Here is a 17,755-nt window from a genome sequence, read left to right as displayed (position 1 = left end):
TATTTTCAGAAGCATTGATATTTGGACTAATAGGTGTTATCATTACATCCTTTTTACAAGCTTCAGATACATGCAGAGGGTTTGGGATGGAAAGTAAAGCCCCAGAGATTTAAATAATGAAACTGTACAACGGAAAAGGCAGTTCGATAAGCAATATTTACGACGCTTTGACACACTCCTTTCAATAATTTAAAATGGTGACGCTCGGCTATTTTCAACTATGCACAGTACATTTACAACACTGATAAATAAATTATCACCATGGTAAACACATCATTTTTATGTACAGGAACAACGTTTCTCAAAGTAAGGGGGCTTTCTCAGAGAGCTCCTGCCCAATTCAATGCTGCGCCGAAGTCTAAAATGGCAACCCAAAAAGTCAAATTTGGGACATATAATGTGACTGCTGGGCTACGTTTAGCAGGGGTCCCAACATGTATAGAGCAGCTTTCTCCAACCTTGTGGCCTCTGGAAGTGCTGGCCTACTACAGCATCCATCATCCCCAGTCAGGTGGCCATTTGGTTGGGAAATCATGCCTTTAACTAAAGCTATATCATGATTTTCCAGTTTGAAGATCTCAGCACTCCTTACATTCTATAAGGGAGACTCAGGCCTGTTACAGACTGCCAAAATAAAGCTGCTTTGGGTCTCTTTGGAGGCATGCTGTTTAAATGATGCATGGGTCCTAAGAGTCCGGAAGCTGCACCAAAGCTGCACTCCAGTGCTTAGGAATGGAATGTGGCTTTGGCGCGACCTCTGGACTCTTAGGACCCATGCATCATTTAAAGAGCATACCTCCAAAGAGACCCGAAGCAGCTTTATTTTGGCAGTCTGTAACAGGCCATAGAACCAAATGGAGACCTCGGGTTCTTAATTCGTTGTTGCTTTCCAAAGTCAACCAGGGGTTATCACTCTCAGGAAAGTGCGCATATATATATATATATATATATATATATATATATATATATATTGGGGTGTGTGTGTGTACCAAATGGCATTACTTCAACTCCATGCAGCTCCTCACAAACTGTGAGGGTCCTGCTCTTCCACAGATAGCCTCCTCTGATCCATAAATCTCATGTTGTGCACATTAATAGTCTTTACAGCAGTCTGCAAGGTTTTCTCCAGCTACATAGGTTATTATTACCTGCACAGACTTGGTTAATGCCTTGGCATTACTACTGAATGCCCAGCTGCACATGAAGTGTGATTCTGGTACAAAGATGGAGGACGTGAGGCCCTCCAGATGTTGCTGGGATGCAGTTCCCATCGTGCTTCATAACCAGCCGCTGTTGATGGGAGCTGAAGTTCAGCAACATCTGGATGACCACAATGCGTTCCATGCACTCAAGAAAAACTCCTTGCTGAGGACTGAACTGCACTCTTCAACACATATGCATTCAGCTGACAGGTCTGAAAAAGGTGGCTTTGAGCAAAACGTAACACAAAGGGCATGGAAAACGGGAAATCCCATAACAATTTTCAACTAACTTACGCTGGGGTCAACCATAAGTGATCAGAAATGGGGAATGGCTTTTGGAAAGGTATCCTTTCACATCCGTGCCACTTCCAGTCACCTCCTGGAGTTGCAGATAAAGCCCCACTATAAGGAGGCTCATAATTCCTTGATAGCAATATAACTAATGCAGAGTTACTAGTGACCAGAACTAATGCAGCTGCGCATGGGTCCTTGATGTTTAAGTCAAGATCAGGCCACCTTCAATATGGCCCAACAACCCTTCTTTCTAAACACAGGCCCCTTACAGACAGGCCAAAATGAAGCTGCTTCAGGTCACTTTGGAGGTATGCTGTTTAAATGACGCATGTGTCCTAAGAGTCGCCGCGCCAAAGCCACGATCCAGTACTAAGGCCTGGAGTGCAGCTTTGGTGCCACTTCTGGACTCTTAGGACCCATGCATCATTTAAACAGCATACCTCCAAAGTGACCCGAAGCAGCTTCATTTTGGCCTGTCTGTATGGAACCACAGCCTTGGTGACCAATCTGGCAACCACTTAAGCGGGTGACATTTTAGAGATGCCCAAGACGCAGTCGCCGTAGCATCCCTTCAAGGCGATCATATTCTGGCACAGTTCTTTCCACACTAGTTTCTCCTTTTGGACCAACTGTCAGACTATTTATGGAATGTGTTGTGCAATGAGAAGGGTAGGACATACTAACACAAACAACTAATTTGGTCTTCTGGTTAACATTTCCTTTTTCGTTTGTCGATATCCTCAACCCAAATTTACTCGTACTTTCGAAGACGTGTCGAATAGCAGCGGCTTTGGGTTGTTGGGTTTATTTACCTATAGGATGGCTTAGGATAGTAACATAAAGAACCTACAAAATGGTTCAGTTTTTCCACCCCCAACTGACCATCGTCCCACATCCCTTTCCTGGAGCCATAACTTGCTCCGTGTTTTTCGGGAGCACATTGCATCTTGAAACAAAGCCTGCTACCTCTGGAAAGGAAGAGCGATGCAATATGGCTTGATGTACTGTGTGAAATCTCGGAGTGATTTAAAAGCTCTAGCCACATATAGCAATGTGTCGCACATCTGTCCCCGCTAGCGCTCCCTCCCAAGTTCATGCTCCCTTCCTTCTCAATCCTGGGGCTTCAGGGAATGCCGTCTTTCCTCTGACAGCACTGCGAAGGAGGGACGCTCCAGTCATACACATACGACAGCCTGAGTTTCACCTCCTCTTTACAAAGCTTCCCTTCTTTGGCCAGAGTCTGATGTTTCTCCAACATGTCCTCAATGCTCTGCTTGTGCGTCACAATGTACTTGTTGTTGCAGCCTCGGGATTTGTACTCCGTGTCGAAACGGGGGTCGTGGACCCGCTTGACATCGACCGGTGCGAGCCAGGCCCCCAAGGAGACGTCCTCGCTCTGCCAGACGTTGAGATACTCCTGGCTGAGGCGCAAGTAGCGCACCAGGTCGGCGGAAATCACGTAGCCCCCTCCGAGGGCGTAAGGCAGGTAGTAGTCGCAGAGCAGCCAGGCGTTCTCCTTCCACTTGCCGCCAGATTTTACACGCCCGCGGCCCGAAAAGAAGCCCCAGTAGAGGCGGCGCGGCTCCTTGGCCCTCAGCTCCTCCACCAGGATGTCCAAGCGGACGAAGGTGTCGTCGTCGGCCTTGAGGACGAAGCGGAAGTCCAGGTGCTGGTCCAGCCAGACGTACATGGCCAAGACCTTGGCCGTCAGGTTCTCGTAGGAGTCCCGCAGGTCCGGGAGCAGCAACAGGTCCCGGTGCCGGCTCTGCTCCAGCTCCAGTGTGTGGCGCTCCTCCTCCGCCAGCCCTCCGGTGCCCACCACGAAGCGGCCCCAGACAGCCCCGCCACTGCCGGCCCCCGACAGCCACGTGCTGCGGATGATGCTGCGCCGCTCGGTGTACTTGGGTCCGCTGGCCACCAGCACCGCCAGGAAGGCCGTCTCCTCGGGGGCAGGGGCCGGGGCGACGGCAGCAAGAGGGGGACGCGGCCCAGGCAGGCTCCCCGGGCGGCCAGGAGGGCCCTGCTGCTGCTGCTGGTGGGGCAGACCCCAGCCCTGCGAGGGCTTCAGGCTCTCCGAGGTGCACTTGGCCAGGTAGAGGAGCACCGCCCCAAAGAACGCCAGCCCCCCCAGGCCCAGCGCCCTCTTGTGGCGGCAAAGCAGGCGGAGGAGCTTCATGGCTGGTCACCTCAGGGAAGGCGCCCCCTCACAGAGAGGGAGGGGCCATGATGAGGCCACACCCACTAAGGGGAGGGCCAATGCACTAACACCTCCCTCACTGCATTGGCTCCTCCCTCAGTGCTTTAACAGTGCCTTCTTGAATCCCTCAGTACTTTGGCTCCTCCCTCAGTACCTTGGCTCCTCCCTCTATGCTTTGACTCCTCCTTCAATGCCTTGGCTCCTCCCTCAGTACCGTGGCTCCTCCCTGAATGCCTTGGCACCTCCTTCAATGCCTTAGCTCCTCCCAAAATCCACTGACTCCTCCCTCAGTGTCTTGGCTCCTCCCTCTACGGTTTGGCTCCTCCTTCAATGCCTTAGCTCCTCCCAAAATCCACTGACTCCTGCCTCAGTGTCAGCTCCGCTTTCAATTCCTTGGCTCCTCCCCCTGCACCTTAGCTCCTCCCCCAATTTCTTGGCTCCTCAGTGACTCCTCCCTCAGTGCCTTGGCTCCTCCTTCAATGCGTTAGCTCCTCCCATAATGCACTGACTCCTCCCTGAATGCCTTGGCTGCCCCTCAGTGCTGTGGCTCTTCCTTCAATGTCTCATGAACTAACTCCTCCCTCAGACTCCTGGCTCCTCCCCTTTCCTCAGAGAGGCCAGGCCCATAGTGTAGCTCCGCCTCTGAGGGCGGTCCCAATGCCATCATAGCCCCTCCCCCTTGGGGAAAGTGGTCCAATAGGTCCCTCTTTCTCTCTCCCCCCTCCCCTTCTTGCCAACCTTACAAAGGGGCGGGGCGAACGTATGCCCCTCCCACTCCTTCAGCGCCACGCCCTCTCCTCAAGAACCCTCACGTTTTTGGCGGGAAGAGAGGGTACGGGAGGCAGGTTGGGACACACCTCTTCAAAACGCGAAGGCGGCCCTGGATTTCCCTCAAGGGCCTCCGATTTCAATGGCCGCCGCTTCTTTATCTGTCCTCGGGCGCAGAAGGGGGGAAGGTGCGGGATCTATTCCCTCTTCCTCCTCCTCCTCCCCCGCGAGCCCCTTCGTCCTTTCCGCCGCTCCATCTTCTCCCAGAGCGGCGAGCGCAGAGAAGGCGAATCAATAGGAGCGCATGTGTCGGAGGAAGGGGCGGAGCTACGCCGCATCACGTGATCACGCCGACGTTCCTTTTTTTTACTCCGCCATGATTGGTCAGGGCAAGCGAGGCCCGGCGCTAGCGTCACCTCAGAGCCCAAGCCTCACTTTGCCCCAAACAAATATGTCTCCCCCTTTGAGGCCCCTTTTGGGCTTCGTTGATTACATAGCTGTCTAATGCAGTGCCTGTTTTACATTCCTGTGACGTCTTTAAAAAACCCTTTTATACGTATATGACATGTTTATCCCCACAATATTATCAGCTTTCACAAAGGGAAGCAAAAGGCGGGGCCGCCACGTCGGAGAGGGAGGGGCCCTGAGGCCAAGGTAGGGCGGAAGGGGCGGGGCCAGGGCGGCACTTCCGGTTTCCGGTTGGTCTGCCAGCCTGGGCAGAAGGGATGCGGAGGAGGCGGCGGCGAGAGAGAAGGGGAGGTAGGGCGGCTGCTGCGTCGTCCTGAGGCCCTGAGGCCAAGGCCCTTCTTCGGATACAGCTTCGTAGATGGACATTAGTCAGTGGAGGATGGTCTAGTCTCCTTCCTTAGAGGTCTTTAAGCAGAGGCTGGAGGGCCATCTGTCAATGGAGAGGCTTTGATGGGGAGTTCCTGCATGGCAAGGCGTTGGACTGGATGGCCCTTGGAGTCTCTTCCATCTCTATGGCTCTGTGAGGCTCCAAGGGCCATGGTCCAGTCCAACCCCATTCTGCCATGCAGGAACTCCCAGTCAAAGCACCTCCAGGAATTAAGCCTTATAAGGAAGGACTTGGGGAGCTGGGGCTGTTTAGCCCAGAGAAGGGGATATGAGAGCCCTGTTTAAATACTTGAAGGGAGGTCATACTGAGGAGGGAGCAAGCTTGTTTTCTGCTGCTCCAGAGAATAGGACACAATGGAGCAATGGAGGCAAGGGACAGGAAAAGAGATTCCAGCTCAACATTAGGGCTGTTGGACAGTGGAACATATTCCCTTTGAAAGTGGTGGAGTCTCCTTCCTTGGAGGCCTTGAAACAGAGGCTGGATGGCCATCTGTCAATGGGGATGCTTTGACGGAGAGTTCCTGCATGGCAGAAGAAGGGGGCTGGACTGGGTGACCCTTTTTGGGGTCTCTTCCAGCTCTATGATTCTAAAGCGACCTTATCCTGGGGTTTGTTCCGATGGCACTTGCCATTGCTTTCCTGTGAGGCTGAGCGTATGTGACTTGCCCAAGGCCAGCCAGGGTTTGTCTTGGCAGAGTCCCAGTCCAACAGTCAAAGCGCTGCCCTGAAGTTCACGGTTGTTTTTGTGTTCCTTCAAGTCAATTCCAGCCTATGGCCACCTTAACCATGGGGTTTTCTTGGCAAGGTTTGTCCAGAGGGGGTTTGCCATTGCTGTCCCCTGAGGCTGAGAGAGTGTGACTTTCCCAAAGTCATCTAGTGGGTTTTGGGGCCGATCTGGGAGCCAACCCTGGTCTCCAGAGTCATAGTCCAACATTCAAAGCACTACATTATGCTGGCTCTCTACTAAGCTAAACATTCAATGTGGACATTTCAGAGCCCAATGGCATTGGAATAGAAAGATGATGGCTGGCATTCTGTTAGTGAGGTTGCTATACCCATACAGGGCACATCATTTGCCTCAGTACAAACACTGCAGACTGGGGTAATAAAGTAAGTTAGTGTTATTCAGTCTCATCCTGCCCTTCAGTTAATCTCCAAAGTGGATTAGGAAAAGAATAAATGCAACAACATGGCAATGATCGGGTCCAAGTCTATGGCAATGATCCAGTTCAAGACCAGCATGTGCCTGATGGAAAGTACTGTGAGCTCACAAAAGCCTCCTCAAAACATAGTTCATTGTCATTCCTTCCTTTCTGTCCTTCTAGCTTACCTTTTCACTGCCCCAGTATCCTAAGTCGCTGACTCCCTTGAAGAAGAAGAGCGATGGTTTCAAAGAGAGCCTTCCTCTGCAGCTTGGGCTCCATCTATTTATCCCTCCTCTTTGTGTTCCTGCTCATGGACGTCTACGCCCGGCCCGCCAACAACTCCGCCTTGAAAGAGAAGGCGAGCGACAGCAACAACAACAAAGACGAAAATGAGATCCTGCCCCCGGACCACTTGAACGGCGTCAAGATGGAGATGGACGGCCATCTTAACAAGGAGTTCCACCAGGAGGTCTTTCTGGGGAAAGAGATGGAGGAGTTTGACGAAGATTCGGAGCCACGGAGAAACAGAAGGAAACTCATGGTTATATTCTCAAAGTGAGTGTTCTTTCTTTTGACTTTTCATTTTGACATGAAAGCGGTATCCTAAGTCGCCAACTCCTTGAAGAAGAGGAGTGATGGTTTCAAAGACAGCCTTCCTCTGCAGCTTAGGCTCCATCTATTTATCCCTCCTCTTCGTTCTCCTGAACTGGATCAGGGCAGAACATAGGATGCTGGCTTCATATCAGATTGGACCATTAGTAACCCATCAAGCATTACATTAGTAAGGGCTGTTCAACAGTGGGACACACTCCCTCAATGGAGGAGAGTCTAGTCTCCTTCCTTGGAGGTCTTTAAACAGAGGCTGGATGGCCATCTGTCGATGGGGATGCTTTGATTGAGAGTTCCTGCATGGCAGAATGGGGTTCGAGGATAGTGTGCCTGCATCATACACAGGTGCGCCTTATGCGGCTTTCAGCATATGCGCTGGAAAAAACTCTTGCGCACCTTGGAGGAAGTAATGGGCCATGCGCCACAGGCACAAACAGGCACAAGCCACAAGCAGTTCTAATGGGGCTCCAGTATACACAATATCTCCCTTATGTGGGTGTGGGTGTGGTTCGAAACAGATCCTCCATGTAAGGGAAGGGCCCATTGTATATATATCATACCAGGATTGCTGATCATGTATTCCTCCAAATACACTGACTGTTAGCAGTTCTCCAGGCAAAAATCCTAGCCCTCTTTTGAGACTGACTTTGGGGTTTGTCTGCACACTAAACACACCCTTTGCTGCTGAGCAACAATTCCTTCCAAATTGGGAGTTGGCCATTTTCCTCATCTATATACCATACCTAGGCCTGTTACAGACTGCCAAAATAAAGCTGCTTTGGGTCTCTTTGGAGGTATGCTATTTAAATGATGCATGGGTCCTAAGAGTCCGGAGGTCGCGCTAAAGCCACACTCCATTCCTAAGCACTGGAGTGCAGCTTTGGTGCAGCTTCCGGATTCTTAGGATGCATGCATCATTTAAACAGCATGCCTCCAAAGAGACCCAAAGCAGCTTTATTTTGGCAGTCTGTAACAGGCCATAGTAGACTATAAGTCGACCTCATATATCAGTCGAGGACAGGTTTTGGGTCAAAAAATGTGGATTTTTATATGACCCGTGAATAAGTCTAGGGTAAAACTTAGGGACATGTAAAAGATGAAGCAAAGGAAAATGATGCCAAAGGCATAACAGTTTGTGCTCATCCTAAAGGATGGATGAATGAGAGAGTAGAGATGGTAGGTGCTTCTTTTAGGTGCTCCCAGGATGGACAGTGCTTGCCTCTCTACTCAGACAAAGGAGGTGTCTGTCTGTCTGTCTGTCTGTCTGTCTATCTATCTATCTATCTATCTATCTATCTATCTATCTGAGTTAAAGTACAGGACTTACATTAACCCATAGATAAGTCAATCCATGTCTTCTGGGTCAATTTTTGACCAACATTTCTAGACTTATACATGAGTATATACAGTAGTTGTCTTCCATTGCAGGGCTAGTAATGTACATTCGTTGTTTGGAGGGGGTGCGAGAGGCATGAATCACTGTCTTCCTCCAGTTACGAGTCCCTTGGACTGTTTTAATAAAGACTGGGGGATTGAGTCACACGTTGAAAGATTTTCATATATATCTATATTGCAACAGCTCATTCCTGAAAGGGGGAAGTAGTCCAGCTGTGTGACAGATGTGTGAACAGAGCGATGGGCTGTTGAGACCTTTCCCACTTGCACTGGAGAATTAATTCATTGCAAGGCTCTTAAAGCTGCCGGATCAGTAACCACTTCGCAGACGTCTTGCCTGCGCATTAAAAGGTTTATTATTAAGTGCATAGCAGATAAGCAGGCTGCACTAATGAAACTGAAAAGCTGATTAGCGCACTTGAAGGCCGATTAGCGGCTTGCGCCATTCGGTCTCTGCAGCTTCCCCTTCAGAACCAAAAGGGCAGGTTGCAAGGAATTTGCCTGGTGCTATTCTGACCTGGCAAACAGTCGTGGCCAAAGGTCGAGTACTTTGGTAAAAATACATAATACAATAAACCATAACATTTCCCAATTTAATGTCTTTAATATCAAACTTGTTGCGGAGTCAGGGCGCCCTCACATCTCTTGTCTGGTTCCCACACTACATTCCTTCATATGGTTATCTATGGCGATGTGCTGGCATCCTTTGTCCCCCAGTGACCATACTTAAAACTGAACTTGGGACCTTATCTCCTTGCCCACAAGGGTTTTGAATTTGAATTGACATTTTGCCACACAGTCAGCTTATATACAGGTCAGTCAGTGGATTCTCCACTCCAAATGTGTATCTGGGGAAGTGGACTCAGTTCAGTTAGCCTCAAAAATGCTACAAGATCCCTGTGGCTTATACCAAATCAGAGCATGGATCCATCTTACTCTGTATCATGTGTGCTTTTCAGACCCAAAGGTGGCTTTGGAAATGCATTTGTACTTTATACCTATATGCATGGTAGTAACCATGCTGCTGCACTCTTATGCCAGGCCATAACCCATCGATGTGTCCCAGTTCACCAGCTCTGAACAGTAGCAGTCTTTTCTACCCATCTGTAAAGGTGGCAGGGATTGAACATGGCACCTTTTTGCAAACAGAGCATATGTTCAGCCACTGAGTTGTGGTTTTTCTCAGGCACTCTCTAGCTTTTGCTCTCTGAGAAGGACTTGGTACAAGGTTACTCAGGTTCCTTTGTGGCCGAGCAGAGGCCTTGCTTCTCCTCCATGCTTACTGGCAGAGCAAAGGCAAAGAGGCTAGGAAGTGTTAACCTTATTTCTCTCCTACATTTTTACCCTACAGAGTAGACATCAACAGGGACAAAAAGATAAGCGCGAAGGAGATGCAGCGCTGGATCATGGAGAAGACGGAAGAGCATTTCCAGGAGGCTGTGGTAGAAAACAAAATGCACTTCCGGGCTGTAGACCCAGACGGTGATGGTAAGATCCAGAAGTGGCCAGAATAGTAACTGCAACTTGGCTTAGTGGCTGGAGCCAGGGGCGAGGGGCAGGGAGGCAGCCTAGGAGTAATAGGTTTTGGGTGGAACCTGTGAAACATGGCTAAGAAGGTGACCCACTAGATTGTAATGTTACATATTTCTAATGCTCTAGACCAGTGATGGCGAACCTATGGCACGCATGCCAGAGGTGGCACTCGGAGCCCTCTCTGTGGGCACATGAGCCATCGCCCCAACACAGAGTTTGCCAGAGTCTATTACTAGAAGGCCAGAGGGACATGGCACTTTGCAATAAATAAGTGGGTTTTGGGTTGCAGGTTAGGCACTCGGTCTCTAAAAGGTTCACCATCACTGCTCTAGACTATTTGTCCCCTGAGATGGTTGCTGTCTTTTGCAGGTCACGTCTCCTGGGATGAGTATAAAATCAAGTTTCTGGCCAGCAAAGGATTCAATGAGAAGGAGGTTGCCGAAAAGATAAAAAACAACGAGGAGTTGAAAATCGATGAGGAAAGTAAGTGGCATTGGTGGCGGCCCCTGGGTTGCGCTAACAGTATGTTGGTCTGCTTTCGTTGCCTGGAATGACATGACGTATCACCTTGGACTTTGAATTTCAAGGTAGATGTTACCTCCATGGCTGTTGTTAGCCAATGGTTGGATTGTAGACCATCACCAGATAAACCAGGTGGGAAACTTCAGACCCTGGGATAAATCTGGCCACCTCAAGTGTCCCAGTTGGACCTTCTGCAATTTCCTAGATGGTTACACTCCTTTCTCCTTGGCACCATCCTTTGGTGATTTCCCAATATTTGTCTGGGTTATTTTATAAAAGGCTAAAATCTTTCTGTTAAGGTTCAGTTACTACCAGTAAAAGCTTTAAGCACAATTGGGGTTCAAAGGTGTTCCCTACCCTTGTTATATATCTGGAGTCCCCAGCAATGTCAGAGGCTGGGACCAGTCCTCTTCCCTTTCCCTCTGTTGGATTGCATTGTGCCAGTTTGGGCACAGAATTGGCTTAAACTCACAATCGGAAGACACCTATAGTTCTAACCTCTGGGTTCGGCAACAGGTTTGGGTTCAGCAAAGAAGACCCAGATGGTGATGGTAAGATCCAGAGTGGCCAACTTACAAATTAATACCTCTTAAGGGGCCACTTAATTTGGATGACCCTTAAGTGTCCCACCTACAAGTTAGGACCCCTTGACCCCAAATACCCAGAAGGTCACAGCCTCCCCACCTCTTGTTCTAAAACATGGTTCGCCTGCCTTGGGATCTCAAGCCATGGTTTGAGTCTTAAAGAAGGGTGAACTTAACCCTTCCGTCGTTTGGTGTGATGTCCGAAAGATAGGTCTGTGTGGTTAGGAGGGAATCGGGGCCCCTATTAAACTACACTGCTTTTGAATAGGGGTTCTGTGTACAATATGCAGCAAAGGTTTGTACCCAATCCTTTACTCTTTGCTTCTTTCCCATCCTCCAATACATACAAGTTCCGGTTATTATAATGCAGCTTGAGTAGCGCGGTGCATTGAAATCAACAAGATACAGCTGCTGGAAGGTACCATAGCCCCAGTAATGATCTGTAATGAATAATAAATGTAAGGATATATTCAGAATAAACTCATACAGGGAAGATGTTCCTTGGAATTGGAACAGACACAGCTGAACATACAGGCAAATGTACTCACTTACATATGCTTTTGCAAATGTATTGTGCCACCCAATCTGAAATGAGGCAGTCAACATGTATTCCACGCAAGCCTTTAATCTCATCCGTATGCACTACGCGCACGGCGTCTTAATCACTGTGTCTGGAATGATGTGCCATATGGGACAGAGCAGCCCATCTGGCAATCTGCTCCCACTTCGGTGTGAGGGACTGAGGCTGTGTTGGCTTCCCATCCCTCCATATTGCACACCCTCCTTTGTGGTTGCTCATTTGACAACCCTCTTTAGATGCAAGATAGATGCTGGCGGAGACAGTGTTTCTACTCATTATATACTCACAAACACCCCCCATCCATCCGTTCTTTCCCTGTTTTCCAAACTGAGCCTAGCTTCCTGGACTATAATGCACCACTGCCTCTGCAGGCTGGGGCTGTTGGGCATTGTGGTCATATACCTGGATGGCCATACTCCCTGCTTTAAATATGTGGGTAGGAGTGTGAGGATTTCCCTGTATACACTTGCCTGAGAACTAAGGCCTGTTGGGGAGGGGTTGATACATTATGGGAGGATATAGCAGAGGGCCTTCTCTGCTGTGGCACCCTGGTTATGGAATACCCTCCCTTCAGAGGCCCAGCCGATGCTAATGCAATGCCATTCTGGTGCCAACTCAACACCTTTGCACTATTTTAAATGGTTTCAACTGATTTTAAAATTGTCTTACTGTTGCCCTAGTAGCATCTCTTGGAGGGACTGTAGTTCATCAGCAGAGCTCCTGCTTCATACTGAAGAAGCTCCCAAGATCTCGTGTGAGAAAGAGTTATGGGTAATGGACCGGAAGGGGGCTTTTCTATATAGATCATGGAGATAGAAATCGATCTGTCCCTAATTGGACTACACCAAGAATGAGCAACATGGCTCTTCAAATGAGGTTGGACTGCAAGAACTACCATTCCCTCTATTTGGTTGATACTGGCTAGTGGTTCTAGGGCAGTGGTTTCTAACCTTCTTAGTGCCGCGGCCCTTTAATACAGTTCCTCATGTTGTGGTGACCCAAACGCATGAAATTATTTTCGTTCCTACTTCATAATTGTAATTAAGTAGGTGTTTTCCAATGGTCTTAGGTGACCCCCATGAAAGGGTCGTTTGACCCCCAAAGGGGTCCCGACCCACAGGTTGGCAACCACTGTTCTAGGGGCTACAGCCTAAGAACATCTGGCAGATTAAAAGCCGAGAAGCCTGGTGGCACAGTGGTTCAATGCCTGTACTGCAGCCATTCACTCGAAACCACAAGGTTGCGAGTTCAAGACCAGCAAAGGGCCCCAAGCTCGACTCAGGCTTGCATCCTTCTGAGGTCGCTAAAATGAGTACCCAGACTGTTGGGGGCAAATTAGCTTACTTGCTAATTAGCTTACTTGCTGTTCACCGCTATGATCTTTGGAATAGCGGTATATAAATAAAACAAATTATTCATTATTGATTCCGGAGAACTTTGTGTGTTCAGTTGGCTAGCTGGGTATGTCTTATGGGAAAGGGCTCTAAGGTGGGCCCAGCTGAATTACATCTTGGTTGTGAAGCATCTGCCTTGCATGTATCCCATCCCAGATTCAGCCCCACAACCCCAGTTCACAGGTGCTAGAGATACATTGCCTGTCATACTTGGCAGTAACTTGCCAACCTGGACCAGTGTCTTCTTCATAAGCTTTTGTATTCAGCAAACAGAAACCTGGACAAGTGTCTTCTACTATTACTCCTACTACTATTATTGTTATGCTTTATTTATATAGCATCCTGGCCTTTACAGCAGGTATAGATTTTTTGTATAAGAAATCTGGTATGGCAAATGCAATAGCTGCATTTCCCTCTCCTCCTAGAATCACCAGAGAGAGACTAGAAGCATCCGCTTCTGCTGTTGCTTATAGGAATTGTCTGTTCTGAATAGCAGTAAATTTTGTTTAAGTTTAGACTTTGGTTTGGCACCAAGCCAGTATCATGAATTAGGTTCTGGCCTGTTTTTACAAACCCAGAGTTTCCTAATTCTGAATGCAACAGAAAACTCTATTTCAAAAGAGAAATATTGGGGGGGCATGTAAGTTGTGATTTGGCACTGCTTCCAAACCAAACCACTAGAGCAACAGACTACATTTGACTACATTGTAAGAGCTTATAAATGTACGTTTTAATTCTTGGCAAGTTAATTTAAAGAGAAACTTGTAATGTTTCCTGCTTTTAAACATTTTTATTCTTTTAAATGCATCCTTTTTTTTCTTTTATCCACACGATTTGTAGCACAAGAAGTCCTCGACAACTTGAAAGACCGCTGGTATCAAGCCGACAACCCGCCTGCCGATCTCTTGCTGAATGAAGAAGAATTTCTGTCTTTCCTTCATCCGGAGCACAGTAGAGGGATGTTGAAGTTTATGGTCAAGGAAATTGTCCGGGATCTGGGTATGTGTCTGAATAGTGTCAGGACCTAGTACTATTGCAAACTTGGCATTGTGAGAGAATACATTGTCAGTAGTTGCAATTGTGGGCTACCTGGAACGCTACTAGAAAAAGGGGAGTGCTACAATTCCCAAGGATGCACCATTGCTTTTATAGTGACACTGTGCATTGCAAGGATTTCAGCTGCCAGGAGATGGAGCTCAAGTCCCATCATAGTCTGTATATCTTGCTCTTCTGTCATTGTACTCAGATTATCACACACTGTACATAAATAAGATGTGTATAAAAATAAAACTGAAACAATCAACCATCATTGTATGATGAAACCTAGTAGGCCAGCGCCCAAAGTGTGCCAGCATGACTCTCAGAGCACAGTGCTTTCTAGTAACAAGCAAAGAAGGGAAGTGGCTGATATAATCCATGCCATGGTTTTCTTTTGGGGTCTCAGGGTCCTGTTTCTTTATAGCAGTGGTTCCCAACCTTCCTAATGCCGTGACCCTTTAATACAGTTCCTCATGTTGTGGTGACCCAAACCCATGAAATTATTTTCATTGCTACTTCATAACTGTAATTAAATAGGTGTTTTCCAATGGTCTTAGGCGACCCCCTTGAAAGGATCATTTGACCCCCAAAGGGTTCCCAACCCACAGGTTGGGAACCACTGCTTTATAGCATCCTTCTAGAGCACTTAGGAGAAAACAAGTGGCGTCAAGCAGCAAAGTGGTTGTCGATTTCAGGAACAGGAATGCAGGCATCAATCCTGGATTGGACAATTCAATTGAAATACTACAAAGCCCCCATTTTGGTTTCTATCTTCACCTGCAACACTCCCTCCCTTCCCAAATAGCATTAAACATTCAGATTTTTCCAAAGTTTGGCCCTGCAAGGATGTCAATTGAGATCTTTCCACACCCAATTGATAATGTGTTGGAAGTACAAAGCTGAAAACAGGATGCACATCCTTTGTGTCAGTGGGTGGGGAGGCTTGTCTTTTCTTTTGTCTGGTTTTAAAAAAAGCACATTAATTTCCTTTCCCCAGATCAAGATGGCGATAAGAAACTGACTCTTTCAGAGTTTATCTCTTTGCCTGTTGGCACCGTGGAGAATCAGCAAGCCCAGGATATCGACGATGACTGGGTGAAGGACCGGAAGAAGGAATTCGAGGAAGTGATCGATGCAGACCACAACGGTATTGTCACCATGGAAGAATTAGAGGTGAGTCTCTCGGAGAGAGCCGGCTGTGGGCATTGCAGATGAATACCACTCATGCGCCACTCAAGTTGTCCAAAGCCTGGGAGGGAAAACAACTTAGAATACTCCAATCAAAGTAGCTCTTGGAATTGTCCAAAGCACTGGCTTTTCCAAACCCCAGTGATGTGCATCTTCACATGAACCTTGGTTGAAATCCCCTCCAAGGTGAACGCAGCTGCATCCCTTCCTTCCCTTGCTCTTCCCTGTTTCACTTTTGAAGGCTGTGAGGAGCTGGTTGCCTTTTTTGAAGCACATTCAGTGTCACTGGTGGCATACTTATTAGCTGGTAAGTATGGGATACTGGTACCTATTTGTTGTTCTGTGCATTCAGGTTGTCTCTGACTTATGAGCGTATGCACCTTCTTGCAGAATTTGTTCAGAGAGGGTTTGCCCTTGACTTCCACTGAAGCCGAGAGAGTATGACTTGCCCAAAGTCACCTAGTAGATTTCTTTGGCCAAGTGGGGATTCAAACCCTGGTCTCCCATTGTTCTAGTCCAGAATTCAAAACCACTACAACACACCAGCTGTACATTTCTGGAAACAAATTGGGTGCAAAGAGATAAACGTTCCCTATTCCCACATTGAGTTCTATCAGGCCAGGTGGCGCGAACATCTCCAGAGTTGCTCAAAAGAGAGTCATTAGATATTTGGTCTTGGCTTCAGATTTAGCTCTCGCTTCTTTCTATTTAACAACCACAAAAATGCTGTATATTGTTGTTGGTATTTCAGCCCAGTGTTGAAATAGTTGGGGTTGTTGTGTTTCTAATCTCTGAAGGGTATGCCTTGAACCTGTGCGTCTTTCCATATTGGAGTCTTTTAATAGCTTGGCTGTGGAATCGGCACACAAACAGAGTTTACTCAGGCTAAACCAGAGCTTAGAGAAGCTTACTTTGGAATTATAAAAGCTCCAAACGAAGTGTACAGTTAGAAATACAAAACCCTCTTTTAAGACACAACCTCCATGGCCTCTTTAACAGGAGATCTGACAAGACTGTCTTTGAAAGAATACCTGTGATGGGGAAACTTTCAGTCCTGAACGTAATAGTGATGCTCATGTGGTAGAATTGCCATTCCTCATGCTGAAAGCATGCTATGTCAGAAACGGAGTGAAGGAAAAGAAGGAGAGCGATATACAAACACATCTGCACATGAACACCCACAACAGTGTAGAATAGATTAGTCTCTCTAGTGCTACTGAAAGCCCTCATTTGAAAGCTCAGGGCAGTCTATGGCCTCCAGTTCAGGCATTGCTTAACCTCAGCAGTGATATTTCAAACAGGTCACCTAGCAAAGCGCTGCGCAGGTTATCTGTTGAGAGCGGGGAGGATGGCAAATAATGTCTTTACTTAAAATGTCAGGATCTTAGAGTTGGAAGAGACCACAATGGCTCTCTATTCCAACCCCCTGCTATGCACAATGTACAACTAAAGCACTCTCCTAAGCTGTTCACTCAAGCTCTGTTTAAAGACCTCCAAAGAAGAGAGTCTACAACCCCACAAGGCAATCTGTTCCATTGTGTCAGGGACTGGCCCTATATTTGTGCCCACTGGCTTCAGTTCCTTCCTTCCTTCCTTCCTTCCTTCCTTCCTTCCTTCCTTCCTTCCTTCCTTCCTTCCTGGGACTCCACTTGATGTAGCCCTGACCTAGCTAACCCTTTCCTTCCTATCCCCAGGAATATATGGACCCCATGAACGAGTACAACGCCTTGAACGAAGCCAAGCAGATGATCGCGGTGGCCGATGAAAACCAGAACCATCACTTGGAGCAGGAGGAGATCTTGAAATACAGCGAGTACTTCACCGGCAGCAAGCTCATGGACTATGCCCGGAACGTCCACGAAGAGTTCTGAGCGCATGACGGTGGCGGCGGCCCCCGGGCTCTCAATGCACCTTCTTGCTTTCCAAAAACGAAACAAAGAGAGAAAAGAAATTACCCTTTTGCTGCTATCTCTGTGTTCTGTGTGTATACAGTGTGGTGTTTTAGACAAGGAAGCCGTCCGCACATATTTAAAGAAGAGGAAAGAAAGAGACAGCTCTCCGCCCTTCGAGAGGAAGGACTCCCTAAGTTCCCGGTCCTGTCCTCATACCAACTTTGCCTGTGGGAGCTTCAGTTGCACCCTCTGAAGGCTACCATCACGTCTCTCATTCTTCTCTTTGACTCCTGAAAGGCACTTGTATTATCTGAGGACCACATGTCTTTTCAGGAGGTGTGGGAAGAAAGGGTTGTCGGAGTGTCATCCTCAAGGGAAGGGGGTTAATTTGGACTTGCATTTGCAGGGAAGAGTTGCTGCCCGAGAGGTTGCGTTTCCCACAGCTATTGTCCTTCTTTTCACCCTGGGTTGGCGAGTCACTTTCTGAACAACGGAGTGATGGAGAGGTTCCATGTTACAATACAAGGCTGCCTGGAATTGGATTGATCTGGCTGCTTCA

At 47.9% G+C, this 17,755-nt stretch overlaps 2 protein-coding genes across 2 annotated transcripts; one reads left to right on the top strand and one right to left on the bottom strand.

The window, feature by feature from the left end:
- Nucleotides 1-758: 758 nt before the first annotated feature.
- B3GALT6 (beta-1,3-galactosyltransferase 6) lies at nucleotides 759-4,768 on the bottom strand. The gene has a single exon (XM_089534285.1). The coding sequence runs from the start codon at nucleotides 3,670-3,672 to the stop codon at nucleotides 2,620-2,622; it is 1,053 nt and encodes a 350-aa protein (XP_089390411.1). The 5' UTR covers nucleotides 3,673-4,768; the 3' UTR covers nucleotides 759-2,619.
- Nucleotides 4,769-5,131: 363 nt separating this feature from the next.
- SDF4 (stromal cell derived factor 4) lies at nucleotides 5,132-17,742 on the top strand. Its single transcript, XM_089534282.1, has 7 exons — nucleotides 5,132-5,220; nucleotides 6,642-7,016; nucleotides 9,817-9,953; nucleotides 10,368-10,481; nucleotides 13,919-14,077; nucleotides 15,114-15,289; nucleotides 16,999-17,742. The coding sequence occupies exons 2-7, from the start codon at nucleotides 6,700-6,702 to the stop codon at nucleotides 17,173-17,175; spliced, it is 1,080 nt and encodes a 359-aa protein (XP_089390408.1). The 5' UTR covers nucleotides 5,132-5,220; nucleotides 6,642-6,699; the 3' UTR covers nucleotides 17,176-17,742.
- The last annotated feature ends 13 nt before the right edge of the window (nucleotides 17,743-17,755 follow it).

This window comes from Sceloporus occidentalis, unplaced genomic scaffold (assembly GCF_023333645.1).
Source record: "Sceloporus occidentalis isolate IW3139 unplaced genomic scaffold, rSceOcc1.0.p SCAF_8, whole genome shotgun sequence".
Lineage (NCBI taxonomy): Eukaryota > Metazoa > Chordata > Lepidosauria > Squamata > Phrynosomatidae > Sceloporus > Sceloporus occidentalis.
The sequence above is the reverse complement of the archived record's forward strand: the minus strand, read 5'-3'. Positions and strand labels throughout refer to the sequence as shown.